Below are 13406 nucleotides of genomic sequence, written 5' to 3' on the forward strand. Positions count from 1 at the left end.
ATATGTTTCATCTCTTTGGGGGACGGTGCATGAGCTTTCCTTCCTTAGCCCGTGCCCCCACTGGAAGCCACTCACCTGCATAATCCTCGGTCCCATAGTCATCAGTGGGGTCTTCGACTCGGCTATACCGGACACGTTCCACTTTAGGAAACTCATTGGTGGGTGAGTATGGCTGCACGGAGGTGCCATAGAGGACCAAAGACCATTCTTTCAATTTACCTTGGGAAGCAATAATGAAAGCATATCATGACCAAACATTCCCTCTTTAGCGTTATAATTTCTTTAACAACTTCTCACCGAGGAAAAAGCAAGAGTAGAAGAATTGTGGGAAACAAATTCATAGGAATCACTGTATCAGACAGAGCTAAACATGCATTTTCCACTGCTTGCAGAGTTAATTATTTAATAATTCACATACCATGTATTTACTGAGTACCAACTGCAGGATACACCTTAATTTAATCAGCCTTTTGTGTGTGTGTGTTTGTGAGAAACACATCTCAGATTGCTGGATCAAGGGCTAAGTTTCAAATTATGGATATTTAAGAGAATCCCAGAATTTTACAGAAGGCTTTCTTTTTCTAGGTATGAAGGTCTTATACAAATTTTAAAAATGTGTTGGCATTATCTGACTTGTTTATCAAAAAAAGATGAAAACAACGACTTCGTTCCACCTGATTCCTGAATCAGTCATTCAATCTTAAGAATACATCACTATATTATCCTGTAGTCCTGTGCTGTCCAATGATAGCCACTAGATCCATTTGGCTATTTCCATTTAAATTAACTAAAATTGGAAACATCAGTTCCTCAGTCAGACCACATTTCAAGTGCTCAGTAGCCATATGTGGCTAGTGCCCTCTACGATGAACAGCACAGATATAGGAAACACTTCCACCACTGGCAGAATGTTCTACTAGGCAGTGCTGTTATAGAGCATTTTCTGGTCAAGGGTGCCTGGAGACATGAGGGAAGTGTTTTACCTCCTTTGGATGGCAGGCTCTCAAGGAACGTTTGCTTTAGTTTAGTCCTTATTTATTTGTTTATTTCTTAGCTTTATAAAACTAAAGTCTTTAATGCAAGTAGTAAACAAACAGAAAACAACTGTCTCCTGGCCATTAAGCTTAAGATTCATATAAAAAAAGGAACCAAATTAAGTAAAAGTGATTAAGACTAAACCATTAAAAACATGGAAATATGCTGTCAGGAAGGAAGGAAACCGCACCCCCCACCTTAGATCCCCTCCTCACCTTGGCCTAATACAGAGAATCCAGGCAAGGTTAGGGTTGGTCTCTGTCACAGCCCAGAGAGTGGTGAACTTCAGGTGTCTGCTTATTCATCTATTAGCATCTATAATCATCATCAAATTGGTGCTTATTTTTTATGTTTACTATATGCTAAGTAAGTTTTATTTCATGCCATAGCCACAACAACTGGGAAATAGGTACTTGTATTCCCAATATATAGATGAGGAAATGGAGGCACAGAGGTTGATAACTTTCCCAAGGGCAGTAAGAGGACAGACTGATAGTAAAATCCATTTGGGGGTTCTGACTTAAGATGGTAATATAGGAAGATCCTGAACTCACTGCTTCCCATAAACTCGCTGAATCTATAGCCACATACGGGACAATTTCCTCTGGAAAAAAAAACCCAAACTAACCGAGTGGCTCCTATGTATCAGGCAAACAAGAAAACCCCAAATCAAACTGGGTAAGGAGGCCTAGACACATCTTGCCATAACCCCACCCCCTGGTGCTACAACCAACAACTGAGACGGGGCTCAAAACCCCCCAGCTCCTCCCCGAGGAGTGAAAGGTTTGAACCCCACATCAGGTACCACAGCTTTTAAGACCTGCGCACCTGAGAGATGAAGCCTCAAACCATGTAGCTTTGAAAGCCAGCGGGGCTTGAGTCCACAAGACTCACAAGACTGTAGTGAACTGAGTAGTTCTTAAAGAGCTCACTTGCATGAACTCTCCAGGGTGCTGTGCAGAAGCAGTCTACTGAAAAGCACCCAGACTTTCTGTGGAAAAGGCTTATTTGCTTATTTTAAAGCACTGGCTGAGAGGCAGGCATCTAATTTAACATAGATCAGGGCCTACTGAATACTGTCCAAAGATGGAGGCTCGTGGGAGCCATCTGTGTGTTCTCCCTTGGCCTGCTCCAGCTTGCTGATACCAACATGAAAGGAGCTTGTATCCTCAGCTAGCACCCAGGGACACCTCTAGGTTGATGGCTGTGGTGGCCAGTGGGGCTTAAGCTCATGGGTCCCTTAGGACTGTGAACAAAATTGACACACCTTTAGGTAGCCTCACTAAGAAGAAGAGAGAGAAGACTCAAAATCAGAAAAGAAAGAGGAGATATTTTAACTGATACCACAGAATGACAAAGGATCATAAAAGACTACTGTCAGCAAGTATACCCAACAAATTGGAGGACCTACAAGAAATGGGTAAATGCCTAGAAACATACACTCTACCAAGACTGAATCATGAAGAAATTGAAAATCTGAACAGTCCAATTACTATAAGGAGATTGAATCAATAATCAAAAACTTTCCAACAAGGCAATGTCCAGGATTAGACACCTTCACTGATGAATTCTACCAGTTAAAGAAGAATTAATTCTAATCCTTCTCAAACTCTTCCAAAAGATACAATAAGAAGGAAGTTCCAAACTCATTTTATAAGGCCATTATTACCCTGATATCAAAACCAGACAAAGATGCCACAAGAAAAGAAAATCCCTGATAAACATAGATGCAAAAATCCTCAATAAAATATTAGCAAACTGAATACAACAATACATTAAAGGGATCATACATCATGATTAAATGGGATTTATTGCAGGGATGAAAGAATGTTTCAACATCTGCAGATCAATCAGTGTGATTTGCCATAGTAACAAAATGAAGGATAAAAATTATTTCAATAGATGCAAGAAAGCACTGGCAAAATCCAACATCCATTTATGATAAAGACTCTCAACAAAGTGGGGATAGAGGGAACATACATCAACATAATAAATCAGGAACAAGGAAGTAGGCAAGAAAAAGAAATAAAAGGCATCCAAATTAGGAAGAAGTAAAACTGTTACTATTTGCAGGATGACATATTATATATAGAAAGCCCTAAAGATTTCACCAAAAACTTAGACCTAAGCAACAAATTCAGAAAAGTTTCAAGATACAAAACCAATATACAAAAATCTGTTGCATTTCTTTATACTAATGATGAACTATCAGAGAAATTAAGAAAACAATCCTATTTACAGTTGCACCAAAAGAATAAAATACCTAGGAATAAAAAAACCAAGAAAGTGAGGGATCTGTGCACTGAAAACTATAAGAAATTGATGAAATAAATTGAAGACACAAATAAATGGAAAGATAGTCCATGCTCATAAATTAGAAGAATATTGCAACAATGTCCATACTATCCAAAGCAATCTACAGATTCAATATAATCCCTATGAAAATTCCAAAGGCATTTTTCACAGAAATAGAACAATCTTAAAGTTTCTATGGACTCACAAAACACCCCAAATAGCCAAAGCAATCTCGAGAAAGAACAACAAAGCTAGAGGCATATTGCTTCCTCATTCCAAATTATATTACAAAGCTATAATAATCAAAACAGTATAATATTGACAGTATAAAACAGACACATAGATCAATGGAACAGAAAAGAGAACCCAGAAATAAACCTACACACATATGGTCAATTAATTTATGACAAAGAAGCCAAGAATATACGATGGGGAAAAGGCAGTCTTCAATAAGTGGTGTTAGAAAAACTGGACCACTATCTAACACTGTGCACAAAAACTAACTTGTACTGGCTTAAAGACTTGAATGTAATACCTGAAACCATAAAACTTCTACAAGAAAACCTAGGTGGTAAGCTCCTTGACACTGATCTTGGGGATGATTTTTTGTATTTGACAACAAAAGCAAAGGAAACAAATGCAAAAATAAATAAGTGGGACTACATCAAACTATAGAGCTTCTGCACAGCAAAGGAAACCATTAACTAAATGAAAAGGTAACCTATTGAAACTACTTGCAAATCATATATCTGATAAGGGGTTAATATCAAAAATATATAAAGATGTCATACAACTCAATAGCAGAAAAACAATCTGATTAAAACATGGGCAGAGATCTAAATAAACATTTTTCAAAAGAATATATAGTTGGCCAACATGAAAAGATGTTCAACATCACTATCAGAGAAATGCAAATCAAAACTACAGGGAGGTGTCACCTCACACCAGTCAGAATGGCCATCATTAAAAAGCTACAAATAATAAATTCTGGAGAGGGTATGGAGAAAAGGGAACCCTCCTACACTGTTGGTGGGAATGTAAATTGGTAAAGCCACTCTGGAAAACATTATGGAGTTTCCTCAAAACATTAAAAATAGAACTACCATATGATCCAGCAATTCTACTTCTAGGTATCTATCTGAAAAAAAAGAAAAAAAGAAAAACACTAACTCTTAAAGTTATATGTACCCACATGTTCATTGCAGCATTATTTACGATAGCCAAAACAAGGAAGCAACCCAAAAGTCCACTGATGGATGGAGAGAGAAAATATATGTGTATATATATGTGTACACACACACACACACACACACATATAAAACATTATTTGGCCATAAAAAAGGGGAATCTTGCCATGTGTGAAAACATGGATGGACCTTGCTAAGTGATGTAAGTCAGACAGAAAAAGACAAATACTGTATGATCTCACTTATATGTGGAGTTTTGAAAAAAAATAGAAAAAGTAAAAGACTGAACTCATAGATACACAGAACAGATTGGTGGTTGCCAGAGGCAGGGGTAGGTAGGGGTGGGTGAAATAAGTGAAGGGGGTCAAAAAGTACAAACGTCCAGTTAAAAAATATATGAGTCCTGGGGATGTAATGTGCAGCACGGTGAGTATAGTTAATAGTAGTGTACTGTATATTTCAAAGTTGTTAAAACAGTATATCTTAAAAGTTCTCATCACAAGAAAAAAAGTTTTGTAGCTATGTAAGGGGATGGATGTTAACTAGACATTGTGGTGATCATTTCACAGTATATACAAATATCAAATTACACAGTTGTACACCTGAAACTAATATGTCAATTATCCTTCAATTAAAAAGAATTCTGTATCCAAATCTTGCATTCTTAAACTATTATATAATTCTGCCTTCCTGGTCATTTCTAGGAGTCTAGGAACTTGAAGTTTAAAAATGAACATATCCTTTGGAAAAAAAAAATAAAAGAACATATTCTGGGCCACATTCATTGTTTTCTGACATTTGCATTGGGCCAGCACACTGGTTTATATTTGGTTTGCCCTCTGCCAGGTTTTCTTTGGACTCACTTGTTAATGACTATGCTATTCATAATTAGGGTGCTGTTCAGTCTCAGAATTTCAAGTGGTAGACATTAAGTAGTGTCAAGAAATGAATGATTACCTGAAATTAATGACCTATCTGACTGCCTTTAGGTAGCTATGCAAAAGAGAACCTATTTTCCTTATGACATCTTTCAAGTGCACAAATGGAGCACATAATACAAGGACACTATGGGAAACCCAATCTGTCAGTCTCTCTAAAACCTGGTCCATTTAACTTAAGATTATTTTATCTAATAGTTTACCTTTGTAAATGTTTAAAGAGTGCTGACTCATAACTGATTATTTCCTTTGGTGACATTTCTGAAGTACATCATAAGCCCGCTGGGAATATCCTTGCTGGGCAATTTATCTCTTTATTTTTCACTTATTATGTAATTTTATTTCCTTAGGATCTCTGCCACAATTCACATCAAATGCTGCCATATTTGGGCCGTCAATTTTTCCCTCCTCTACCACTTTTTCCATTTGCTAAATTCTATGGGAGATTTTGCAGTGGGTACTGCAACATCTTGTGAACAATAGCAGTGTAAATGCAGAATGAGAAAAAATCCATTCTGCTTGCTCACACTTAAATGTAATCTACCCAAGATAGAAAACCCAAGATAGATTTAATATGCAATGAAACAAAAACAACCACAAAAAAACCCTCCCAAAATCCTTAGTATGTATTTTAATAATAAATAGGAAGAAATAATATACAAATGTAAAACCCAGTTTAGAGCCAGGAACCTCTATACTTGGGAATGATTCTACCATTTAATTAGGCTAGAAGAGTCTACATCTCCAACTGAATTTCTAGTAGCTTACTAAAGAAATCCCTCGTTAACTAGAGGACTGTATACCATAGGAACAATGACAGAAACACACAAATGCACAGAGAAAAGTGAAAGTCCCTTTTCAAAGTTGTGTCTAATCCTGAACTGAAAGGTTGGTTGAAGAAAGGATACCCGAAGACCACGTGTTTCTGTTGAAGCCTCCTGACCACAAGCTGTATAGCATTAGGGTTATCTCTCTTCTGGCACAAAAGAACATCTCTAAGATGACTGGAGGTGACTGGGGTTAAATGCAAACACTTAAATGGTATAAGGAGAAGCCAATGATATGAAATAGATAACTCTACATGATCTGGGTTTCTGCAGAGAGCTTTTAACACAGATAATCACAGCAAACTCTGGTTAGACTCTGAACTCCTGAGGGCAGAGAGATTTATATTTGTAGCCTCTCACCCTTGCATGCAAACCCAAGATCTACAATTTGTATGCTCCTAGGGGCAGTCAGTGCTTGTGGAGAGGAGCATTTTATCACTGACAATGCACCACTTAATGTCTCTACCGAAGGCTGCACCCCTATTGGTACACAACTGCCACATTTGGACACTTTCTTTCTCTGGGATCTCTTGAGATGTGAGAGCCCTGTAGTGACACCTGCTGATGGATCTGCTGGGAGCTGCCCGTTGGTCAGGGCAGCCCAGGGCAGTCACCATGCCTGCCATTGCCCCTGAGCGCCATGACACAGTGCATCTCCATGGCATGAGCGATGAGCATGGCCTAAAAAGAAGAGGGAGGGAGAGAGGAAGGTCCTAGGAACTAACTAGATTATGAATAAGTGAAAGTTGTCTACAAACCTGGGCCTAGTTTATTTGAATGTTTTCTATCAACTCTGCCTTGTTGACAAATATCTGATTTCTGAATAAAACCTTGGCAACCATTATATCCATGGTGCACGCTGGAGGAGAGCTGGACCTAGATACTCTTTCACAAACTTTTATCCTGATTCACTGTGACATTGCCACCATGCTGGTTTTGATTTCCCCGAGTATGGGACCACGGTGGCAACACATCACAGAATAAGGGAAAAGAGATGGCTAAACTGTGTGCTCAAAACTGGATCTCTCAGGGGACCTCCCTGGTGGCGCAGTGGTTGAGATTCCAAGCTCCCAGAGCAGGGGCCTGGGTCTGATCCCTGGTCAGGGAACTAGATCCCACGTGTATGCCACAACTAAGTTCACATGCCACAACTAAGGAGCCTGAGAGCTGCAGCTAAGGAGCCCACCTGCTGCAACAAAGGAGCCCACCTGCTGCAACTGAGACCCAGTGCAACCAAATAAATTAATTTTAAAAAATGGATCTCTCAGAACGAGTAACTTTCCCTGACTGGTGGGCAAAAGAGTGGCAAATGCACACGTCACTCCTGCATCCTGCTGTTTGCTTCTTCTGCCTGATGCAACCCACAGTATCCAAATGACACATACCCTTACAATTAGTTACAGAACATTTGGGTTAATTTATTCTGTAATCAGGAGAGGACTTAGAATTGGATGTCAGTCCTAAAATTGCCCTCAAGTCTGGTCCTTCTGCAGGTGGACTAGACAGAGCATTGAGAAGCATGAACTTATTAGATGATGGAAGATGTGTCCACAGCTGGGCAGGAAGCTGGTGTAGTTATCAAACAGATCATTTGTTACTGAGCCAAGTACCACTTAGGGCTCCATCACAGGCAACACAGCCTGCTGCAAAAAATCGTTCAGTCCCCCATCTCATGCTGCATTTGTACTTTTCCTTATTTTATGTTACAAACAAGCTTCACATGTAAGAAAGAAGAGGGAAATAGGCCACGTGCGGCAACAGAGTCTGAGACCACCTGAAAAGAATTCTGTTAACATCATTCATTTCCACGTTTTACATATCAGGAATGTTTTCTCTTTACTTAGCTCTTGGGCTCATGCAGGGCAGAATCCTATCATACATTCTCTTTAATGGTAACCAGTTTAGTTAGCATAGGCCAAGCTCAATGTCTTATCTGCATGAAAATTAAATTTAAAGTAAACTCAGAAAAAAAGATAGTCAAGGGGACTTCCCTGGTGGTCCAGCAGTAAAGAATTCACCTTGCAATTCAGGGAACACAGGTCCTATCCCTGCTCGGGGAACTAAGATCTCACATGCCACGGGGCAACTAAGCCCGCATGCCACAACTACTGAGCTCAAGTGCCTCAACTAGAGAGCCTGTGTGCCGCAGACTACAGAGCCCACACGCCCTGAAGCCTGCGTGCCACAACTAGAGAAGAGAAAACCCACAAGCCGCAATGAAAGATCCTGTATGCCTCAACGATGATCCCTCATGCCACAACTAAGACCCAACGCAGCCAAAAAAAAAAGAGAAGAAAAAAAAAGAAAAAAAGATAGTCAAGGAAAACTGTCTTCTCTTATGACCATGCAATTTAACCCACTGTAGATGGACAAGGCTGGCTTGTTTCTTGACAAAGAAAGTAAGGGAAGTGGGTTAGAGATATGGACCATATATTCTTAGATTTCTCTCAATAGCTGTCATGTTTTATCTTGCACTTATATGTAAATATTTATTCTTGAATTCTTATCCTTAAATTACAACTTTTCTAATGGTAATCTTGAGAATTGGAGTACAGGAAGACAACTCAAAGCACAGAATCACACGATAGAGGATAAAATTGATATATGAATGTGAAACATATTCCCTGGCCAGAATATACTCCATCATTTTCTTGAACAATAAATCAAATTATAGAAAGGGAGTGCTCACCTGGAGTCTTGAAGTTCCTCAGCTGAGAGGGAGTATCATAAACTTCCAGGATCCAGTCACCAGCAGCTCGTTCTCCCCAGCAGTGAATGGTCATGAACTCCCAATTTTTAAATCCTTCCATGGAATGATCAAAAAGCCTGAGAGAGAACCATGAGACGTTGTTTCTGTATGTTATTTAAAATCTCATGAGGGTCAAGTCCAGACCATGATCAGTGATCTCTCTGTATCCATCAGCATGTTCAGCTCAACACTGGAGGTTGTCTTCATCCTGAGCATCACTGATTAGCAGATCCAAATATATATATCAGTGTTCTACCAGAGAGAAACAGGCATGTGGCTGGCTGTGCAGTAACAAATCTGGGAGGGATAATGATGGGTATCAGGGAACCTAGGCTAAGACTCTACCCACAAGCCCAGTAGTACCAAGAGTTGAAGATGTGGAGCAACTGAAGCTCTCTTACACTGCTGATGGAAATGCAGAGTGGTGTAGGTGCTCTTAACAGTAGTTTGACAATTCTTACCATATGACTAAGCAAGCGCCGCCCCCCCACCAAGATATTTACCCAAGAGAAATGAATACATATGTCCACACAAAGGACTCCACATGAAGCTTCACAGCAGCTTCGTTCATAATGATCAGAAACTGTTAGCAATTCAGCTGTCCATCAACTGGTGAATGGCTAAACAAATTATGGTATCTTTATACAACAAAATACTACCTAGTAATAAAAACTGTTGAACTACTAGTAACTGCAACAACAGGAGTGAATTTCAAAGGCATTAAGCTAAGTGGAAGAAGTCAGACACAAAAGATTATGCACTGATTCAATTTATATATATGACATTCTAGAAAATGCTGCTTAAACAGAAACAGATCAGTGGTTGCCAGGGGCTAGGAGGGAGGGGGCAGGGGCATGGTGGAAGTTTTGGGAGTGAAGGAAACTGTTTTATATCTTGAAAATGTATGGTTATGCAACTATATATATTTGTCAAAACATTAAATTGTTCACATTAAAAAGTGAATCGTATGTAAATTACACCTCAATGAAAAGATCATGCCTGTTAATCTCATGCAGTTCAGGGAGTCATGTCTGGGACTGCAGCCTAGATTCTATGCTTCCAGCCCTTCCAATAATTTTCTAAGTTCCTAATTCCCTATATAAAATCTCTTTCTGCTTGAAACAGCTAGAATTACTTCTGCTTTCTGTGAAGTAATCCTGAGATATAAAACATAGAGGAAAATAAACAGAATCCTCATCACGAATAAAGAGATGTCAATAGATATGTATAAAATAGATATGTGTAAAACTAGAATATGAAGAAACGGGCATATCATTTATATAGGCATGTAATGTAGATTTGAGTATCTGAAGAAATATCCAAAAGATTTCTATAGAGTTGGGACCTAGAAAGTAGAAAATGAAAGATAGGGCAAGAGAAAAAAAAATTTTAAATACTTTAAAAAATCATGTGCATCTATCATTTTTGTTGGGGCAAATAGAGAGGGAAAAGTATCTCCAGCATTTTCTTAGGAGCGATACGTCCAGTTACTGGGACGTATCTGTCCTTCAGTGCAGACAACTAAAGGTCATGACAACTGGATGCTGATAGCTATTTAAGACATACAATCAACTCTCCTTGCTTTAATTTCACATTCACCAAGGAAACCGGTGGTTATAATTTGAACTTCTATGTGGATCTTCCCATTGGGAGAAAATGCACCCTTCTAAAACCAAAAGTAACCAGCTTAACCTCACTATAACTTAATGCATTACAATTCTGATTTTTTTTTTTTACAGTGGTCTATCAATGTGTGTGAGGCTCCCTCTAAAATGCCAGCTGGATTCTAAAGCTGGAGGGTTGGGTGGTGTAACTAGGGACTGTTAAGGAAACGGCCAACACTCGGCATCGTTCCCTGGAGAAAAGCAATAAACAGGAAAATCACCTGTTACATGTTCCTGAGCTCTTGAAAGAAGGAAAAAAAAAAAAGTATTTAGCAGCATTCTCAAAGTGTCCCATGGTCAGAAAATTGAGAAAAGGCTGAGTTCAAGTTGAACAGATCTCTTTACAGGAGAACGCTGCAGATCTTTGGAATATTCAAATATGTTTTGTTAATCTCCATAATGGGGTTAATGGGAGGCAGTGGTTTTCAAACCTTCTATGGACAGGGAGGGCTTTTTCTTCTTTTAGAATATCCGTCTACTGTCTGTAAAAGGTTACCGCTGAACAGAGGGGTGAGGCATTTCAACAAGACCGTATCGGATCTGACAGCTTTCCCTCATGATAACACAGACAGAAACAGTGGCTCCTTCATGAATGTCTTCCCACTGCAATGATCTTCGATGGATTATGGATGGTATGTACATCCAGGAGACCCTACAATCCATGCACTACCACCATAGGGCTTGTTTCACACGTTTATGGCTTGAAACTGGACTTGGCCCGGAAGAAACTGCTGGGGCATTATACAATTGACTGACATACTTGAGTCCTTCATGTAAAACCCAGAAAGTGTGTGTTGGGTGAAAAGGAGACACAGAGGTAGAGAAGGAGGAACCTTTTCCAATGGCCTTTCCTGCCAGAGAGATGTTACTGAAGCAAATATGTTGACATAGAAATGGATGGAGGCAGAAAGTTGGTCTAGAACTACTTCTTAGCCCACAGTTCTAATTTAGGTTCTAACTCGTTGAGGCTGTTGTGCCATTTGAGGCCACTGAAACAACTTGTCACGTAATACCTTTCCAAGAGTGCCGAACTTAAAAGCAATTCCCAAACAGTTTAGACAGAACATTTGGCCCACTGCCTCATGTCCAAAAACTACAAAGGAGACTTGAGGCTGCCATCACATGAGGGGCAGTCTTGTTTCCACAACCTCAGCCAACTTTTAATCACTCACGGGTCAGTTATTCGAGTGCTGGATTAGCAGACCCTATGTTTCTTCCCTTACACCCTTTGCTCTCCACCTTTGAAAATCATTCCATTGCTATCAATCCTTTTAAAATCACATTTGGAATGAAAATTAAATATAAACTAGGTACCCAGAAAAACTATCCATAATCACCATTCAAATAAGTGTTTCAAAGGCCGAATATAAACGGGCTTTGTCCATCTGGCTAAGTGGTTCCCACCCCAGTCTCTTCACTTTTATGCAGAGCTGGAATGCTCATTAATTTCATGTGGACATAAAAGTTGAGGAGAGGAATTAAAATGCAGCCAAACATGATCACTGCATTTTGCTAAAAGAGTTGATGGGGAGAGAAACAGACACTGTTGTTGTTGTTTCAACTAGCTCGGCATTGACTTTTCTAATCCCACCCTTTTATTTTTCTTCTGATTCAGTACTTAAAACTATTCCCTATTTTTAGTACTGTGCTATTTAAAAACCCTGCGTCATCTGCATGTAACAAAAGGTAACGCAGGGAGTAGATGTGAGATTTGTGTTGCAAAGAACATACTTGCTCAAACCAAGTGTCAAACCACTGGACATCGCTAAAGAGATTCTAATTGTGTGGTCTTATTTACCAACTAAAAAGTCCAATGCCCCCTCTGAACATCTGTGCTGTGCCAACAGTGAGGAAACAGACATGCCAACATCATTAGTGTGGATCAAACGTCAATAAAGCAAGGCCAGTGTGCTGAAAGCTGGAGTAGATTCACTCCATGCCCGTGTCTGCATCTCCTATTGCAGTGACACCCTGTTCCATCAACTTGACTTCATAGTCACGTGCTCCATGAAATGATACAGGCATGCAGTGGCACAAATTATGTACCCAGTTATTAAAATGGTGCCCCACCGCCGTATCCCTGCGAGCGCTTTTCAAGTAAATTACTTCGGATGAAGCCTGATAGAAAGGACTGCCATTAAATGCCCGTACATCCTTTTGAGGAATTAACTCAGGAAATAACTCGTATAATTACTGTAAGTTTTCTTTCCCCCTTTCACTGAAAAAGTCTAGCAATGTGTCAAGGCTACAACATGTTTCTGTGACATGATGGCAACTAAATAACAAGACCTTTTATAAGTCTATGTGTTATAATTATTTCTCAAATTGTAAATGGATCTTAATTTCAGAATCATCCACAACTACCCAGACAGTATTTGTGTTTCAATACAGAATCAGACATTAAACCAATAATTTGGGAAATTTTCTTTTTTCTTTTCGTTTTCTCTTTTTTGATTTTTATTTCTTTTAGTGCTTCATCACAACTTAACATAAAGCTGATGGCATGCTTAAAGCACTCATCTGGCTCACTTGTAACTGAGCTTCTGATTTTCTTTAAATGCTTGGTTTTTGTAAGTTTTAAATAGTTTGCTTCTGAAATAGGGTATTTAAAACACACTATTAAGTTTTTCTCTCTCTCCTAATCTAAATCGTTTCTTTAAGAAAGGTTGAGAGAGAGGTACTGGTTCTAGAGGTTTGGAATACATAAAAAG

At 39.1% G+C, this 13406-nt stretch overlaps 1 protein-coding gene across 2 annotated transcripts in view; it reads right to left on the bottom strand.

Moving 5' to 3' along the window:
- Positions 1-13406, bottom strand: part of PCSK5 (proprotein convertase subtilisin/kexin type 5) — a 453108-nt gene that overhangs the window by 169864 nt on the left and 269838 nt on the right. For both annotated transcript variants that reach the window (XM_057721743.1, XM_057721745.1), the window contains exons 13-14: positions 8972-9108; positions 76-219 (exon numbers count right to left, since the gene is read on the bottom strand). In XM_057721743.1, the coding sequence (XP_057577726.1) occupies positions 76-219; positions 8972-9108 (281 nt within the window). The remainder of the gene's footprint in view (positions 1-75; positions 220-8971; positions 9109-13406) is intronic.

The sequence above is a fragment of the Hippopotamus amphibius genome, chromosome 2 (assembly GCF_030028045.1).
Source record: "Hippopotamus amphibius kiboko isolate mHipAmp2 chromosome 2, mHipAmp2.hap2, whole genome shotgun sequence".
In the NCBI taxonomy this organism is placed as follows: domain Eukaryota; kingdom Metazoa; phylum Chordata; class Mammalia; order Artiodactyla; family Hippopotamidae; genus Hippopotamus; species Hippopotamus amphibius.